The 19,892-nt window shown below is 41.8% G+C and overlaps 1 protein-coding gene across 1 annotated transcript in view; it reads left to right on the top strand.

Annotated features, from left to right (window-relative positions):
- The window catches only part of slc2a15a (solute carrier family 2 member 15a), a 41,828-nt gene extending 22,244 nt beyond the window's left edge, over positions 1 to 19,584 (top strand). The window contains exons 7-12 of the mRNA XM_083923254.1: positions 1,511 to 1,698; positions 6,987 to 7,097; positions 10,923 to 11,024; positions 15,038 to 15,113; positions 18,454 to 18,581; positions 19,154 to 19,584. Coding sequence (XP_083779380.1) covers positions 1,511 to 1,698; positions 6,987 to 7,097; positions 10,923 to 11,024; positions 15,038 to 15,113; positions 18,454 to 18,581; positions 19,154 to 19,408 — 860 coding nt within the window. The 3' untranslated portion in view covers positions 19,409 to 19,584. The remainder of the gene's footprint in view (positions 1 to 1,510; positions 1,699 to 6,986; positions 7,098 to 10,922; positions 11,025 to 15,037; positions 15,114 to 18,453; positions 18,582 to 19,153) is intronic.
- Positions 19,585 to 19,892: the final 308 nt, after the last annotated feature.

Genomic DNA, 19,892 nt, shown 5'->3' with positions numbered 1-19,892 from the left:
ATAAATATAAATCAATTTTTAAAGCTTAGAGTGTATAAGGGCTTAGAACATTATGATGGAAGTATGTGATGGTCTTTCTCTTGCTCTATAATGTGTCATAATTTGTTGTGTTTCTTTTTTTGGGTTGATACCATTTGCAACACCGATTTGTTACTTCATCTAACCAGTTTTAACCACTTTTTGATTACAATTGATTAAAAAAAAATGTCAAAATACAATATTAAGACACCAAGATCTCGAGGAACAACATAAAAAAAAATCCATGTTGCGTTTGGGATCAAAAACCTTTGACATTTGGAGATTTCTGTAAGAATTTCATTTTTCAACCTAATGGCCAATAAACCTAGGTAAGATATGCTCTAGGTCTCTAGTTTGTAGTTGTAAAGTTTCCTTAGGCTGTGATTATCATATAGGTCTTTATAGAGTTAGCTCAAGTGTCAAAAAATGCTCTCACTACAATGAAATGGTTACTATGGGGACTTTGTTCTGTTCATACTGGCCGCGTTTTTTGTGCAAATTGGATGGTGAGATTACATACATAGTCAATGCAAAGACCCAAATTGTATTCACTCAGCCGTTGTGAACACAACATAACATCTCACATGAAACCCACTCCACTACAGTATCTTTAAAGTTGTACTCCATAAGATTTGAGCGACGTTCTAGCGGCCTCTGTGGCAGTAAGATGTAACTGCAGGTCAGCCTGTTCTTTCAGAGCCTCCATCTTGTCAAGTTCAAGGTCACTATGTGTTTTGACTTTTTCTTGTTGTTGTTTTCTTATTTTTTGCTCTTTTGTAAACTTTTTTGAAACACATTCACCTCTCAACTTCCAGTTCGTCACCTATATGTTCCCCTCTTAAATCAACACACACACACACACACACACACACACGTTCCTATTACACTTCCATCCTTAATACAAGCCTAACTCAGAAGTTGAGGTTCCCGATTACAAGTGAACGTAGCATAACAGTTAGTGACGATCTGGTCCGACAGACCAACCGCTGTCAGCAGCGTCACTAACATGGGGGCTTATTTACATCTAGAGAGGGAATGTCTCCACAGACACTCAGACTGGAATACTCAGCAAAGAGTGTTTTCATTAGTGGGTCATATGATCACTCACCATTGTTTTAACTCACTTTGTGATAGAGAGGAACTTAAAAGGCAATTAGATAGATGAAAATCTTAAAGAGTACAACTTTAAGGACAGTAATGTCGGCCCGGGAGATCCGACGCTTACACAGGTCTCCAAGGGTTAGAGGTGCTGAAGACTGGTAGACGGACTGTCAGACTGGCTGACATCCCCATAGTTACTTAAGCAAGGAAACATTCAATATCCACACTACTGTTATCTTGGTAAGCTTGTTAGCTTGTCTGACTTTCCAAGTAAAATACATCAACTGGTGCAGCTGTTATGACTTTGATGATTTAATGATGTTTCGGATGTGCTCTTGTATCTTTCCGTGATGTGCTGTGACCATGCTGCTTTCTGTCCCCTGTCTCTCAGCCCTTAAGTGGTACAGAACCAAGTGTAACATTCAGGCTGAGATCGAAGAGATGCAGGAGGAGCAGCGCTCACTGTCGTCAGTGGAGACACTGTCAGTGTGGAACCTGTTGCTGGATGACACAGTCCGCTGGCAGGTGCTCAGTGTGATGGTCATCAATGTCGGCATGCAGCTGTCTGGCATCGATGCTGTAAGGACTAAGTAATGTGTGCATAATGTAGAATTGTGTTCTGCCACAATGTCTTTTTTTGATATTACAAAATAGTAGAGTAAATCCCAATTTTTCACATCTTCACCAAAGTAGAAGGTGGAAATTCCCTAAACTCTTACAATGTCCAAGCACACACAAGGATGGACATCTTTAGGAACATCTCAAGTCATTCCAAGCAAAACGTTTAAAGTGAAATTCTGGCGTAAAATTATCCCAGGGTCTTCTTTGGAAAATAAACTCCTCAAATAAGCCAACGAGACAATTTTTCCGTGTAAACTATTAACGGAGAAATTTTGGACATTCACTGACAGTAATTATTGTATTGTATTGCGGCTTGGGCTTATAAGCTCGGGGCAGCATAGTGAAGGCATTACAACGTCTTTTTTAACCACTAATACTGCTCAAAATAACACAAAACCTCTGCAGCAGCATGAGAAGAGTCCTTACACAGAAAACAAAGCACCAACAGAGTAGTTAAAGAACCTGGAGTTTATTAAAAGAGTTTATTGAAACACTTACCTACTGGCCCCTGTACCGGCTCCTCTCATAGTAAAGTCCATTCAATTCAATTACCAAAGTCAATCCAAAAGGAAGGAGCCCATTGGTGCTTTGTTTTCTGTGTAAGGACTCTTCTCATGCTGCTGCAGAGGTTTGGTGTTATTTTGAGCAGTTATAGAGGTTAAAAAGGACGTTTTAATGCGTTCACTGTACTGCCTCGAGCTAATCAGTGTTAGCTGCATTCGGCTGTTAGCGACAAATATCTCAATGGCTTATTTGATGAGCGTAAGACCCTGGGATGGTTTTACGCCAGAATTTAACTTTAAGTCTCTAGTCAACTCTAAAGTATTTTCCGACATTGTCGTGTCAAGTCTAAGGTCTGATATATGACTTGGGTCCGACTCACATTAAGGTGACTTCATTCACAGTGACTACATCTGCCAACACAACTATAAATATTACATATTGTGACCTGTATTAATACTGGCATTTCTCTAAAAAAAGTGGCCTGAAAATACTTGCGTAAAATACTGTTGTCCAGAGGGCATTACAAGGTTTAGCAGGTGCTTGCTTTAAACCCTTATCAACAAATCTCTATATCCCTTCTTTGTGTTGCTTACCATCAGCTGTTGGTTGCCAAATGGTGTCTGTTAAATGGAGTCTTTAGGCTACAGTGATGGAACAGCATCAGATGGTTTTAGTCAGTTCTGGCTCTTTCCACTTGCATTTTTATCTCCCTCACTTTGCAATTGTTGTGTTTGCTTTTTGCTCCCTTTGTCCACCTCGGCCACTCCCCCTGTTTCTACAGCTCCCTCAGCTGATTGATCTAGCTTATTAGACAAAGACACTGAGATGAAAGTAGGCCTAAATGATCCCTCATTGTTTTATAAGCCGTGTGTGGGCTTGTGAATAAAGCCAAAAGCTAGTGTCATCATTTTTCTGTAGATACGATTAGCCAAATTCCCCTTCTGAATTATGCCCTGGAGATTCATTAATTATTCAAATCATTACTGGGGCGCCCGGGCCAGAAAGTGCACACTGTAAGCACTGGAGCTGGAATCATTAGCACTGCCTTCTCCAGGCTGTATTTTTAGCTGCTAATTAGCTCTGCCTAAACAAAGTGGAGCAGTGCTGAGCACATACTGAGAACATCATCGAGGAGGATGAGGGTGAAATTGGTGGTGGTTTTGGTGAAGATGAAAATAGCAACACGAGAATGAGAAGGATACTATGTGACCATATAATGAAGTTGATTTATGATTAAGATACACATTTATTTATCCCCAGTGGGGAAATTCAGTTGTTGCAGCAGTTCAAAGACAGAAATACATACAGATAAGTAAAGGAAGTAACAGAGAAAAATAATAAGAGGTATATAAACTAAAATAAGATAAAAATAGAAACAATACAAGAGCATTGGAGACACACAAAATAAAGACACAGTGAAATGCCAAAGGTTGAATATGTATAGTCTTTATTAAAAATTTTTTTTTAAATAATACACCCACGGGGGCGTTTTAAGGGGTACAGAATATTAGTTTTGCTTTTCCATTAAAAAAATATATTTAGTCTGAATTAATATTAAAAAAATTTATTGACAGGTTTGACAATGACTTTCTGTCCCGTCCTGTTTTATGGTAGCAGCCAATAACGTTGGGTGTTGCTGGTTGCCAGGGTTGTCTGTTGTTGCTACGTTAAATACTGTTGTAAATGAACTGATGAGTCCAAATGAGTGGTTCCCCTGTTTGATTCATCACTGACATGGAGCAGGCTGATCTCTGACACACTCTGAAACAAACCTGGCAACCCGACTCCTGGAATTCTTTTTTGTTGTTGTGACCATGATCTTGAGACACTAGATGGCGGTGTTCTGCTCATTTTCCATATTCAACCTTTAATTCTATCTAAACAGTGTACATCAGACTAATACATACTCGATTCTGATTGGCTGCAGGGTGTCCTTTGAATCCTTATAATGCACACCTGTTTAGTAGTTTCAGTGGAACTGTCTGTTCCAAATGAATGCACTTCCTAGTATCTGCCTGTATCTAAAATTAGTGACCATAGCAACAGGGACACAGTTTCCTGTTTGCAATATATACAAGCTAATCTAAACATATCTAATCTAGCTAGTCTAATTACAACAATGAGTGACTTTAACATTTCCTTTAACCTATTTGGAGAATAGGATTATGAACTATAAACTTTGATGACAGGAATGCAGCTGCAGAAAAAGAAAAGGGAAAATGTCTTAAATCAAATAGAAGATGAAAATTAGATAAACACAAAAAACAACAACAAAATTGTCAGTTAATACATTGAGGTACAAAAACCAATTTGAGAACTAAATACCGATGCTGCAAAGGAGACCCTGCAGGGGTTATATGGACCATCACAGAGTGCAGTCCTGCACTACCTGACTGAACTCCACAGGTTGGAAACTGTAACACACAAGCCGACCAAACTTAATATGTAACAGAGGGCAAAGAGAGCATCTGAAATTACCATGGCAACAGGCAGCGAGAGCAGGCTTTGCTGGGAGTAACTGGAAAGTAAAATTGGGTATCGTCCGCATAACAGTGATTAAGATTGTCATATTTCTCAAAAATAGAGCCAATGAGAAGCATGTATAATGAGAAAAAGAGGGCCTAAGATTGAACCTTGTGGGATGCCACATTTAATGAGAGCAGGAGATTAAGGAACAGTTTGCTTTTGTGTCTGAAAAGGTACTATCTTTCAGTTATGACGTGAACCATTTTAACACAGGACCTGACAGGCCAACTTAATTCTGCAGGCGTTGTAAAAGAATGCCATGGTCATGTTCGTCAAAGGCTGCGCTAAAAGGATAACATACATTCAGCAGAAGAATTATGTGCCATGCAGAGCTCAAAAAACAGATTGGAATTTGTCATATAAATAAATGAGTTCAAGAGACCTGGGAGAAGACAAGTTTTTCCAGAATCTTAGGAATGTATGGTAGCTTGGAGATGGGCCTGCATTACAATAGTGATGACCCTAATTATGATGATGATATTATTGGTGATGGTGCTGGTGATGATGAAGATGTTCAGGAAAACCGCAATGCTTCCGAAAATGAGCATGATAATATATGTGAGTATCAATAGTTATTATAAACCAGTTACTACCACCCCTTGCCACTACTGGTGATGATGATGATGATGATGATGATGATGATGTTGATAATAGTAATGTTGAATGTAATGTGGCAGATGCTTGAGGTAATCTTTAGTGCATGTAACAGTTGGCAAGCCTTGGCACAGTTCCTGGCACACCACAGGACTGTGTGTGTGTGTCTGTGTGTATCTGTGTGTGTGTGTGTGTGTGTGTGTGTGTGTGTGTGTGTGTATCTACCTGGTCCTCTAACCATCACCGTCTGCTGTTACCAGTTTATACACCTCCTGTCTTGCCTTGCTCCCCCTAAAGCTTCAAACTGAGTTGAATTGAATGTGAAAAAATGTCTGCTGCCTCTCTGTGGTGATTCTGTTCCACCTGTGCAGCAAGTCCTAAATGGCTGCCTCCTCATTTCGATTTTTACACGACTGTTTTTTCTTCTTGAAGCATATGTCTCATTATGGGCAGAAATGTTTTACCTTTGCTTCTCAGTCAAACTGCTCACAGTGTAACTATCCAGCTATTTTGGGTAACCATTGTTGTTAGCATTTAGTGTGTCTCACTTACACACTGCTCTTGGTAGTGCACTAGTTTAGTCAACAAAAAAATTATAACAGGCAAACAACGATAGTAATCAGTTTACCTGTGAGTTGGTAGGCACTGCGTTATGATTAAATGCCAGATAAAACGTAATGAAGTGTTTCTTCCTTTCAGAAAGGCTCTTAAATGACACGTTACTGCCATATGTTGGGATCTAGGCAGTAAGCTAGTACTACATTACCTGCTGTATAATAAAGCAATAAGCCCAGAGAGGCTGTGCTTTACAGAGATTTTACAAGCATGACACAGAGTGTCAACTCATTAACATCAGAACTGTAAACTTTATGCACACATGTGCACGCAGGCAGCACACACTGGTCATTACTAAGTAAGGCCTCATCAGCAATGATACATGAATCACATATACTATACGACTGCCTTTGAAATGTAACTATAAGTACTTGAAGCCTATGTTCAGTATCAGAATGCAACCATCTTCATCCTTAATTATGGCACAGGAACCAATTATGCTTCTGTCTTGTGTTCATTCAGCAATGATTAAAACACTTCTAATAAGAAAATTGAGATTGCAAAAGGGGAGTTGGTCACGCCCTAAATGCACTTTGTCACAAATGCACAGGTCCTAAATCTGCTATGTTTTGGATTTGTTGTGGACGCCAGTGCCCCTGATGGTAGAATCAAAAATGACACAGTGTGGCAGACAGCATGCATGTCATCTTGAACATTGGGATGCCACATGACCTGAGTTTTTTGAAAGCTGACAATATTTCATTTATTAAACTTGTCCATACCATTTTTATATATTTTTTATTCATGTTTGATCTGGTTTAATCAGACTAATAGAGGAAGATACAGAGGCCACAGTGCAGAGCGCAGCGCTGAACTGCACCTTTGTTCTGTTCATACCAAAGTCATACCAAATGATACCCTTTGTTTATGTTTTGATGGTTTTTCCACTTGTATTATACATTTTTTAACTACCTGACGTGATCTCACAGAAAAATAATTTTATTCTAATTACAGCATCAAATGGTTTTCCCATTACTTATCTTTAAGTTATTATTTTTCCACCACAGATCTGGTTCTATACTAACGACATCTTTGAGAATGCTGGGATCCCAGAACCAGAGATCCCGTACACCACAGCCGGAACAGGAATTATAGAGATCATCGCTGGACTCATTGGGGTAATCTTACGTATTTAATATTTTTATTTTATTTTGATGTTATGTCTAGAATGTCTTTATAGCTGACTGATTTGAGATAAGATAGGATAAGTAGATGGATATCAATCTCATATATGTGTGTATGACAGTGCTGGAGTGAAAATGGGGTTAGCCTAGTTTAGCATGAAGAATGAAAGCAGGTGGAAACAACTATCCTGGCAAAGTTCAAAAATACACCTACAAACACTTCTAAAGCTCACTGGTGAACCAATTTCATCTCTCTTGATCTTGTGATGCATACACAAACAGAAACGTAAAATGGGTGTAATGATCTGGAACTATTTCTTGATAAACAACTCAGGAGCAGTCATCGTGCCAAACTTCCTGAGGACAGATTCATCACTAACGCTGTCTTAAAGGTCATGTACACATGGTAATGTTTTCAAAATATCATTCACTGGAATTGAGCTTCTTTCCGCTCCTACAGTTATTCATAAATGGTAAATGGTAAATGGTAAATGGACTTGTACTTATATAGCGCCTTTCTAGTCATCTGACTACTCAAGGCGCTTCACAGTGTTTGTCACATTCACCCATTCACACAGACATTCACACTGATGGCAGTGGACATCTACATACCATCTAATCTGATCTAACCATTCACACCACATTCACACACCCATGCGCAGCACGGGGAGCAATTTGGGGTTCAGTGTCTTGCTCAAGGACACTTCGACATGTGGACCGGGGGGAGATGGGGATCGTACCACCAATCTCTCGAACAGAGGACGACCCACTCTGCCACCAAGCCACAGCCGCCCATAAATGGATGTAGAAACCCTCGCAATCACCTGTTTGTACGTATATTGATGTTTCTGGCTGCTACACCACTTATCAGACCTGTAACTGAAACCAAGGGCAGAAGAAGAAGCTCTATTTCCGCTACTCTGCCACATCATCAAGAAACCCTCCAAAATTGCTAGAGCAGCTGTCATTACACATGATACATACTCATGGCTCTGGCTATTTATATCATTCTGATTCATCATATGTAACTGTAAACGGGGATATTTCAATCGTCATTATTAAATGCCAGAAAGAAGACTGCAAAAATAACTCAAATCAATGCAATTCACCCTTTGCTAAGTCCCCTTTGGTTATTGTGCTAGGCCTCAACCTGCATTTCAATATGGTGTTTTCAACGATATGAGTGAGAGATGTTCCAAAGGAAATAACTTTATGGAATAATATTTGTGAAATATCAGAGCGAGGTGGACTGGAAGGACTACAATATGCATTTAAGAACTATGGAAAGTGCCCAATTGAGTGGCAACCACGTCATGCCCCTTCTGCCGATTGCCATGGAGTCCAGCTGGGCGTTGGACCCTATTCTTCTCTGAAGTTGCCCAGGTTATGAGGCGCCGGTGGGGTGTGGGGACACTCACAAATCCCTGGCTGAGCACATTGATGTTTACTCCGGTATGTGAGAGTTGCCTCCCTATGCCCATGATTGGTATTGGGAAAATTCTGACTGTTGTTTGTGAATATGCACCAAACAGCAGCTTTGAATATACTGCCCTCTTAAAGACCCTGAATGGATTCCTGCATGGTGCTCCAGTAAGGGACTCCGTAGTTCTGCTGGGACACTTCAACACCTTAATGATGGAGACACCTGGAGAGGCGTGATTGGGAGGAATGGCCTCCCTGATCTAAACCTGAGCGGTCGTTCGTTATTAGACTTCTGTGTTATGCTGATGCTTAGAAGGGTACCAGAGCATCCTAGGCCAAAGGTCAATGATCAATTTTGGGCTGCATGTTTTGGACGCTCAAGTGAAGAGAGGGGCGGAGCTGTCAACTGATCACCATCTGGTGGTGAGTTGGATCAGAGGGTGGAGGAAGACTCTGGACAGAACTGGTAAGCCCAAAGAGATAGTGCAAGTGAGCTGGAAATGTCTGTAGGAAGCCCCCATTTGAGAGATCTTCAACTCATACCTCACCAAGGTGCTTCTGGAAAACGGTCAGGGAACTATCCAAGCTGTGTAAGAATGGGATGCTGTTGACGCCAACTAATGAGGTAATCTGGCGGTGGAGGGAGCACTTTGAGGAACTCCTCAATATGACTAACAAGTCATCTTTTGTCGAGGCAGAGCTGTAGGCTGATGGAGGATCAGCATCAATTTGCCTGGCAGAAGTCACTGAGGTAGTCAAACAACTCCACAGTGGAAAAGCCCTGGGGATTGATGAGATCTGTCCAGAAATGCTGAAAGCTTTGGGTGGGGAGGGGCTGTCTTGGATGATATGTCTCTTCAACATTACGTAAAAGTCTGGGACAGCATCCAAGAAGTCGAAGACCGGGATGGTGGTTCCCCTGTTCAAAAAAGGAAACCAGAGAGTGTGTGCCAATTACAGGGGTATCACACTACTCCTACGCCTCCCTGGCGAAGTCAACTCCAAGATGCTGGAAAGGAGGTTTCAGCCGATAGTCAAACCTCAGATTGAAGGACCAGCCCTTCACTCTCAGAAGGATCCTGTTAGGACTTGGCGAAATAAGGACTCACGTGCAGTGAGTAGGGGTACGATAAATGCAGGCTTTATTTCTGACACTCAAATACCCTCTTTAGACAGAGCAATAACTCAACAGGCTATTAAACTCCAAACTTGTCTACACGGACGAGAACTTTACAAAGAAAACAATCGTGGCAAGAACCGCCTAACAAATAAACTGAAAATCGCCACAGAGGGAGGAAAGGACAACAGACCAAAGCTTCACTGATCTGAATAATAATCTATGAACAGTTTACAAAATAAAATCACTAACAAGGAGGAAAAAATAAAAGGTTACAAACATAAACTATGCTGCACAGAGCTATTTAAATTACAAATCCAAAATACTCCAAGAGGAGGCAAACTATGATATTAAACTAGCTTCTCAAGCTGACCAAAAACGTTAGAAACAAGAAATCACTCTTCTTCAGAAGTGTTTGAGGAAACAGAAATACTAGCGAGGCAATACTTAGCTACTTGATAACGCTGTGGTAATGGCTGGAGGTACTCGAGGAGACGATATACTCTGGCAACAAAACAGGGGAAGACGAGGACAATATACACATGAGGGAGGGTGACACATGTGGACACAATCAGGTAATCAGGGAACACAGCAGACCGGTGACACAGGAGGAAGGGCAAGTGACCTGAAACGAGAGAAAGATTACTTTTCAAAATAAAACATGAATTTCACAAGACATAAAAACCCAAGAAAGGACACCTCTGAGTGTGCCATGAAGAATGTCCATCCGATCCGGCTGTGTTTTGTGGATCTGGAGAAGGCTTATGACCGGGTCCCTGGGAGACACTGTGGGAGGTGCTCTGGGAGTATGGGGTGAGGGGGCCACTTCTCAGGGCGATTCAATCTCTATACACTCAAAGTGAGCTGTGTCCAGGTTCTCGTCAGTAAGTCAGACTTATGTTACGAACATACTTATTTTGATCGCACACGCAATCTTTTCCTAAACCTAACCGAGTGGTTTAGTTGCTTAAACCAAACCACATGCTCCAAGTGTTTACAACTGTGGCCGTAGTGGACCGTCATCATATTACCAAGAGCATTGACAAGTAACTTTGGACAGAGCCAGGCTAGCTGTTTCTTCCTGCTTCCAGTCTCTATGCTAAGCTAGGCTAACCACCTCTTGACTCAGCTCCGTTCTTAACACACAGGCATGAGAAAGATATCCATCTGAACATCTCACTTTCAAAAAGAAAACCCCAGAGAAATAACTTCTTTTGTTGCATCTGTAGTGTGTATTCATTGAACAGTGCTTGACATGATCCCTGTGTTTCCTCCTGCAGTGTTTCTCCATAGAGAAGCTGGGCAGGAGGCCTCTCATGATCGGGGGGTTTGCCATGATGGGCATCTGCAGTGTTGGAATTACAATATCCCTTATTTTACAGGTATATATATATATATATATGTATGTGTGTGTGTGTGTGTGTGTGTGTGTGTGTGTGTGTGTGTGTGTGCGCGTGCGTGCGTGCGTGCGTGCGTGCGTGCGCCTGTGTGTGTGTGTGTGTGTACTGGTCTTGTCCTCCCCCAGAAAAAAAGAGTTTCACAGAATTGGTTTCCTGCATTCTGGTGTCTTTTAAGACTTCAAATAGGTGTGGGCCTGTGGAAGCTGTGGAGTTCAATGCATTTTTCTCTCCGTCTCACTGAGGAGGACAAGGTGCAAGCAGTTCTCATGAAACGTGCATGCAAGAAATTACTTTTAGTGTGTATTGTATTGGAAACATTAGACTTTTAGAGTTGTACAGTGCTTGCATCAGCTGTTCCTTGAGGATTCCACTCCTAGCAGTGTGTGGAAACACAAAGATGGTTGGAAAGATGCTTTCAAAAGAGTCCCGGGATAAAGTTGTGGATAGGCACAAGTAAGGAGAAGGATATAAAAGGACTTTAACTCTCCCCCTGAGGACCGTTCAGAGTATTGTCCAGAAGTGGAAGACATATGGATCCACCCAGACCTGGCCTAGATCGGGCTGCCCCTCCAAACTGGATGACCGAGCCAGGAAAAGATTGATCGGGGAAGCTGCCAAGAGGCCCATGGTGACCTTGAAGTCTTAATGGCAGAGGTTGGTCAATCTGTGCATGTGACAACAATTTCACAAGTTCCACTTGTTTGGCAGGGTGGAGAGAAAAAAGCCTCTTCGGAAAATATGTCCCACTGAGTCTCATACAAAAACATATTGAAGATTCTGATGCCATGTGGCAAAAGGTTCTATGGTCTGATGAGACCGAGATTGAACTTTTTGGGCTGAACTCCAAGAGCTCTGTTTGGCAGAAACCAAACACAGCACACCACCCAAAACACACCATCCCTACAGTGAAGCCTGGTGGTGGCAGCATTATGTTGTGAGCTTGTTTCTCTTCAGCAGGGACTGGGCAGTTGGTCAGGACTGAAGGGAAAATGGATGCTGCCAGGTCCACCCAAATTCTTGAGGAAAACCTGTAGCCCTCTGTTAGACACTTGAAAATGGTCAGGTGGTTCACCTTCAGCATGACAACTAGGGATGCAAATTATCAAGTAATTCATTAATCGATAGTTGTTTCATATCGCTCGATGATCAATTAATTGATAAGTCGCAATTCTTTTGAGAAGCTGAATTTCCCTCTGAATAGTTTAATTGTATAAACCTTTTTAATGGAATTCCATTTCCAGGCAACAGCCTTGGTCCCTGTTAACTTCCTGTCAGCTGATGTCGTTCACATTCACTGCAACAGGAATCAAACTTGGACACATTTAGAATGTTTATGTTTACAACTTTGAAAAGGTCTACACCAGTGACTGGTCTTTCAAGGAGGGGAAGCTATTTTTTACGGCCTACATCAAATATGTGTTTGTTTATTTATATGTAAATTCTACCCTTCGTTCCTTTTCAAGAAAATTATCTGTGACCTTGTCGTACCAACTAGGCGTCTTTTCCAGGGACTTGACCAGTGTCCTCTCAATGGCAGCAGAGCTAGACTGCTTAAACAGCCTTGGTCCAGCTGGAGCTGCTGCGCCAGGCTACTGTGAAGTGTGACCGCCTGTGAGTGTGAGTGATCGTGACGGGGGAAGAAGCTCTGCGTCTGCCGCTGCTCGTTGGAGAAAGAAACCGTAGAGTGACAGAACAGAGTCTCCAAACACAACGCTAGTGGATCAGTTCAGAACAACTGAATGTAAAACTTGGAAAATGGATGTTTATGCTACAAGATCGCTGATTCGCTCATTTAGCTGTCAATCAAAAAAGGATTCCGCCTCAGACAGCTCATCCAATCATCATGCAGAAGCCGAGCGTCCAGGGCAGCCCACTGTCCCTTAGACCCCCAGAGACGCTGAGTGTCCGATGGGCGGGACAAAGCCCAGCATTTATCCAACGAGCGTCTAGTTTGGCTGCAGTGGAACAACCCGCTCTACGCTTCCCCATTGAAGTCAGTAGAAGCTGAGCGTCCGACTGTGTAAAGCGCTGTGGAGCTGTGGGGATGAATGAGAAGGAAGTTGCTCTGGTTACCTGTGATAAGGAGCTGATTCTGAACTAAAGATGAAGGCTTTCTAGCAAGTATTTAGTGAATGAAATGTACACACCACTTTTCTTTTTTTGGTGACTTTTAGGGGAAGCTGAGTTTGCAGCCTTATAGCAATCACCACTGGTCTATACGTAACATAAAATTCTATCTTTCTTATGATATAAAGTAATAATGCAAATCATTTTCCTTAATCACTCACTTAAAGGCACATGATAACATCTTGGTAGCATATCAGACATAGTCTGAATAGAAAATATCAAAATATTACACAGGCTACTTAACATGAAAATATACTGCGCATTTTAGCATCTGCAACATTGGAAACATTAACAGCAGCAGCATAAAAAACATAATTCCTAAATAGAAGCATAAAATACAGCTGCTATGCCGGTGAGGCATACTGGCCTCACTGGCATAGCAGCTGTTGCCAAGAGGATTCAGAAACCCACAGGGCAAAGCGCAGCGGGAGCGTTGTGGCCGCGCCTACAGGGAGCGCTTGGAGAAGTCTCCCGGCGTGCCAGTATTTGACGCGCTGAGATCAGAGAGGACAGCAGTCAACATCGGCCACCACGGCCATGAATTACTGTTTCACACAGGCTTCTACTCAAAGGGCCTCTCTAGGACCTTCACCTTCCTGTCCTTTAGACACTGTGTTGCTTTTATGGTGGTGTGTTTTGAATCGTCAGAGCCCTGACCTGAATCCTAAAGAACATCTGTGGATGGACTTGAAGAGTGCAGTCCATCAGCGCTCACCACAGAATCTGACTGAACTCCAACAGTTCTGCAGGAAGAATGGATAAATATTTCCAATCTAGGTGCACAAAGCTGTAGAGACAGATCCAAACAGACTGATGCTGGAATTAAAGAAAAAGGAGCCTCCACAAAGGATTTTCAGAAATTTTGGAGAAAAGAAAATTCACTTGAATGTTGTAAGGCAAAATGTGTTAATCACACTGGGAAAATCTATGTTTTTTATGTATTATCATTTCAGGCTGTAAAACAAAAAAAGTTACAATTTCAAAAGGGTATCAAGCACTGGAGGGCTTATACATGCTGCACAGTGCCCGAAAGGAAAAAATGGTGTTTGTCATAAATTAAGAGAAATATGGGAGAAGTGTGACTTGAAACCGGAGTAGACGATGAAAAACAGGAGGGTTTGGGAGTGTGCCTGAGGGCCACAGGTGCTTTTTTGCCTTACAGCAATATGTAATGACTTTTTCATATTCAAATCTATGGTGTATTCGATGTCACACCGAAATTGCATTAATATCACTAGCTGTACTGCAGGAAAAGGATAAAGCAAAGGCTAACTCCCATTAATGCCCATGCTCTAAAATATCAAACAAGTATCTCTCTGCATGTCATATCTTCATGGATCTATTTCATCACCTCACTGGTACCTGCATCAACACAGACCTTTATGTCTATTAACACAGTGCTGTTTTAGGCCTCAACACCACAAAGAGACAAACTCACCTCCAGGCAAGGTAGAGTGGCCAACGCTCCAGAGCCATGCTGACACAAAGTCCGCACAGAAAGGCCCCAGATGAAATTGAGTTATCATCACTCTTCTTTTAGTCACAGTCCTGCATTCCCTTTCCACTTTCTCCAAGTGACTTCCTGGTAGGAGGGCTGTTGAAATGATGGAGGAGATGAAACAAGTGAACACACTCCAGAAGTTTAACAGGGGAATGAGTGTGGGGAGGGACGGCTGTGTATGCTTCACTTTTAGCTAGCAGAGCGCACTGTATCCCTCCTCTGCCCTGTGGAACAACCAATTACATGCAGGGCCATGCAGCAGCAGGGCTGAGGTGTGAAGCAGTGTTGGAAAGGTTCGAGTAAAGTTTCCAATTAGAGGAAATAACTAAATGTGATCACTTCTTCTTCTGTTTTCTTCTCCCTGCAGACTTACTTATCATTCATGCGCTACATCAGTGTGGGATGTGTGGTCGGCATCATCGCTGGTTTCTGTATCGGTCCGGGTAAGTTGCTCCATGCTGCATGTTAGAGAGCCTCGTGATGATGCGGACCTAATTCAAGCTGTGCACTTTTGATAGTGGAACTTCCTGCATCGTTATGCACTACTAATATGCAGGACACCATTAAACTGACCTGAAGGAGAATTTTGGTATTTTTCAACCTGGATCCTATTTCCCCAAGTGACTCATGGGTACAACAGGGTCATCCCTATGTTTCCCGGTCCGATGTTCCTTACCCTTTTTCCCCAAAAGGGACCAATGTTCCCCGGCCGCATAAGCCTCTGCCTCCTCCGCTTATTTAATTCAGCATTTTGTTAGGGTTAGAGGTTACGGTTAGGGTCGGGGTTAGGGTCTACATAAGCCTATTCGGCCCTGATTGTGGAAAAAATAACAGCCCGTTCAACATTGGACCTTTTTTTAAAAAAAGGGCCCAATGTTCCTCGGTCACATACAAAGCGGGGAACATAGCGTACGCTCCTGGCACAACAATGGTCCAGTACTGAGCGAGAGCGCTGCAGCTTGACAGCTGCGAACCGGGCTGCATTGTAATTGAATGGGGCAATAAAAACCTAACGTAAAAGAGCTTGCTTTGACAGGCTCAGATTGTTATCAGAAGTGTCTCACTGGATTATTTGAAGATGGAGAAGTTAATGTTCTCCTGCCATGCTTTGGTGTGTAGCTAATAGCATGAATACGCAAACCCAAACCATTGTTTTTCATCAAAAACCTTTGAGATAACACAAAGATACACTTTCTGTACTCCAACACAACAAACTTTCCCCATCACTCCTCTCTCCAGCTCTCTCACTCACACTGTCCATCTGTACCGTGCCCAAACAGGTTTTACGGCTAAAGTCTAGTTCGTTTCACCAGTGTGAGTGCAACTGTACCGCGCCGAGGAGCGACACTCTTACCGTCCACGGACCGTCTGGGAGATTTAGGCTTTTGTAAAGCACGTTTGCACATGTACGAGCATGAGCGTGCGCACGTGTACGAGCACGAGGCCTACGGCGGTTCTGACGTCATTTTATGTGTGCCTGTTCGAACATAGAAAAAAGAAGGAGGGACCATGCGCAGACATTTAAAACAATGGCGGTGAAAGGTTCACGTTGGTGTGATGCGGAGGTGGAGTGTTTACTGTAGAATTGGTCGATGAAAAGATTCAAAAACAGTCGACAAGACGCACAAAAACTCTGAGGTCTACGGAAAGATTTGTAAACAAAGAGACGCATCGTGATGACGTCATCAATGCGTGTGACGTGTTACGGCGTGATGACGTATAGGCAACAAGAAGCATTCTCCGAGGCCCAGGTAGTGTGAGTACAAACGGGCCTGGAGGGGGGGACAAGGACCCTAAAGCACGGGGCACGGGACGGACGCACAGTGTGAGTGCGCCCTCACTCACGTTCCAAGCTGTCTTCTAGCAATAAGTCACCTTGCGATAGTTCAGAACAAGATTTTAGAATGAGACTTCTCCATCTTTCCATAATGTAGTCAGACACTCGTAATAACGATCTGAGCCTGTCAGCAGCAAAAGCAAGCTCTTTTAGTGGACGTATATTGATGGTAGTTGTTGCCCTGTTCGATTACATTGCAGCCTGGTCCGCGGCTGTCGAGCTGCAGTGCTCTCACTCAATACTGGACCAATTTCAAACATTGTTGTTTCCATTTGTCACTTTGACACAGTTACATGGGGAAATATGGTCCAGTTTTGAAAAACACAGAAAATCCCCTTGAAGCTGTTTGAGGATCCTTTCATTTGGTTATTCATCATATCACAAGGGGGCCAAGGAGTTATGAACAGATTCCTGACTGTTACAAACTGAAGAACCTCTTTACATTCCCCATTAATCTGTTTGTTACTTTCTCAGATCAATCAATTCATTATTTGGTCTATAATATGTCCAACACTAGTTAGTGGGAAGCGCTGCCATTGGTTTGTCAGCAGAGTAACTGTGATAAATGATGATTTACACCTGTATGAACATAACTCAATGTTAATTACTTCACAGCTGTGAATGAGCCAATCACTGTGAAGCACATTACAAACAGCTGATTCCGATTAGCTAATACAAGCTTACTGCAGCACTCTGCCCGAACAGAAGCTTCATTTGAAAAGCTGTAACCTGTGAGTTTTGGCATTTTTATTTAAAAAAAAAGGATTTATTAACGATTAATCTATTATTGTCAAAATACTCTGGTAGGGTTAGAGTTCCTCGCTGCAGACCAAGCTGACTCAAAAACTATTTTTTCATGTCTCTGTTAAGTTTTTAAATCGTGGCAGATAAAAGCCAGAAAAGGCCCGGGTTCATAAGTAGTTTGCATCTTTGCACTGCTAGGGTGATTTTAATGTTTGTTTGTATTTGTATCATGTTGTGTATGTTTTTTTCATGGGACCATAAAGTAAATCTTGACTTGTGACTTTTTCAATCTGTTGAGTAATTGATTAATCATTATGTCATTTTAGCTCTAATGTAGATTGTCTACACAGCATGTGTAGAGGATCCAAAGTTACCAGGACACTAATTCTGGAATTTTTAGACGTTAGTTATTCTCTCCATTGTATTGGGGCGGAGAAAAACACAGCCGCCAGTATCTGTATGGAGGGATACTATCTCAAACTATCTCATTTGAGTCAGATGTGATTGCATCTGTGAAGGAATGATTTCCCTTTTTTTAAAACTAATTTTAATAGTCAAGGTTACTTCTTCCTGCCCTTTCTGGAAGACGTTTGTATTCTCCAGGTGATAGACAGCACCACTGATGTGTTCAGTCTGCGAAGCTTAGCATTGCTTTGTGTTATAAAATGGCTCCCTCTGGAGGTCATACTCTAAAATGATTAAAGGGACTCTAATTTGAAGATAGTCCGAACCCTACAGTATCTCAAGCTATTAATCTTCATATTTACATACTGTATGGTTTGTCAAATCTGTAAATTGATTATTAATAATACTTACAAGTGTTAATGGCCATAGGAATCACATACTGTACATGTTGTTCCAGAGCATTGACTGATTAATATTGTATGCTGGCAAATGTTCTATGGCCATCTGTAGGAGACAAATAATGTTGTTTTAATGATAGAATGTAATGATAAAACATGAGTAATTTGCCTTCTTTGATATGACTCTCCTGTCCACATGGTAGCCTAGCCCTTGCCTGATCAGCTGTTTCCATTCTGTAATTAGCCTTTCATAAGCCTGTTCTCTCTTTCTAATCCGTCTCTCAGCAGTCTAACCTAATGGAGGTACTAAACCCAAGCGTTCCCCTTTCAGTGACCTCATTCCACAGGAGTGTGTGATTTGTATTGATGTTTTTATGTTTCTCTTTGTTCCTGTTCCAGCGGGGGTTCCCTTCCTGGTCACAGCAGAGCTGTTTAAACAGTCCCACCGCCCAGCAGCCTACATCGTAGGAGGATCATTGAACTGGCTGTCTAACTTCACTGTGGGCTTCGTCTTCCCCTTCTTACAGGTGAAAGCTCTACAACTTGCTGCCCCGCGGGAGCTTTTCTCATTCCTCAATGTTAATACCAGTGATTTAATGTGATCCAGACTGGTTAATCTGATCACTGATCCCTGACTGGTTTGGTTCCAATTAGTTCTATTTTTAGAAAGCTCCCAATGGAAACTTTTGTTCTAAAGTATTTAAAATGACTCTGCTATGAATAATATTTGTTTAATGTGGTTTTTCCACATAGAAAGTAAAAAACACACGTCCAGAAGATATGATCTAGCATCTACCCAGAGTGGACCTTATTTCCTTCACCTGCATTCCATTTAATTTTTCAGAATTCAAATGACAATGTGATAATGCAGTGTTCAGGGATGGGAAGGGTTTCCAGGGTTGTATGATTACAGAGTTATTAACCTATGGAAAGAATGAGCCCTTTCCCTCAGCTTTGCTCTCTGTTTTGAGTCCTCTGCTTTTATCCGAAATAACTCTTTCCTCTTGGGATTGACACTTCATAATTATTTGTTTTATGTTGTCTCTTTTTCTCCACCCTTCCAATGATCCTCCACACTACTGCCATATCTCACCATCAGATGTCAGCAGGGTCCTACTGCTACTTGGTGTTTGGCTCCATTTGTCTGTCCGTGGCCATCTATGTCTACGTTGTGATCCCAGAGACCAAAAACAAGACCTTCATGGAGATCAGCCGAATGTTCGCTAAGAAGGAGGCGGTCCTAGAGACCCAGGGCCTGATCCACGTGGACCAGCTGAAACTGAAGAAGATGAATGGCTACGGCGGTGTTGAACATGCTTCACTGGAGTTTGACAGCTCTTCGTCTGTACCTTAACTGAGCTTCAGGTTCTCACTGGGACTACAGAACCATTCATTGCTTCCTCTATGCCACACACTAACTAAACAACACATCACCTGGACTCAGTGGGCTCCAGTTGGGTGTACTGTATATTCAGCAATCACTATGCATGCACGTAGTTCAGTAACACTTTATAATAACCATCAATAATAAATGGTCAATAGATAGTTCATTGGTTTTTAGTTAATAGTTATTTTACTGTTAACAAACAACGAAATGATAATTAATAGCGTAACGTTTACTATTTGTTAGTAATGTCATCATTTAAGTTATTTTGACAGTTTATAGTTGCACACATAACTTTTTAATGCTATATTAAGAATGTGTTCATGATATGCAGATGATTTCTAAACCTCTGAGGATAGTTTATAAAGCATCTATGAACATAGATACATAGGTAGACCGGATATTTGTAACACTTCATTAATGGTTAATAATATATAAACTGTCTATATTTAGA

The sequence above is a fragment of the Echiichthys vipera genome (assembly GCF_963691815.1).
Source record: "Echiichthys vipera genome assembly, chromosome: 11".
Lineage (NCBI taxonomy): Eukaryota > Metazoa > Chordata > Actinopteri > Perciformes > Trachinidae > Echiichthys > Echiichthys vipera.
This window is presented reverse-complemented; position numbering and strand designations above follow the sequence as displayed.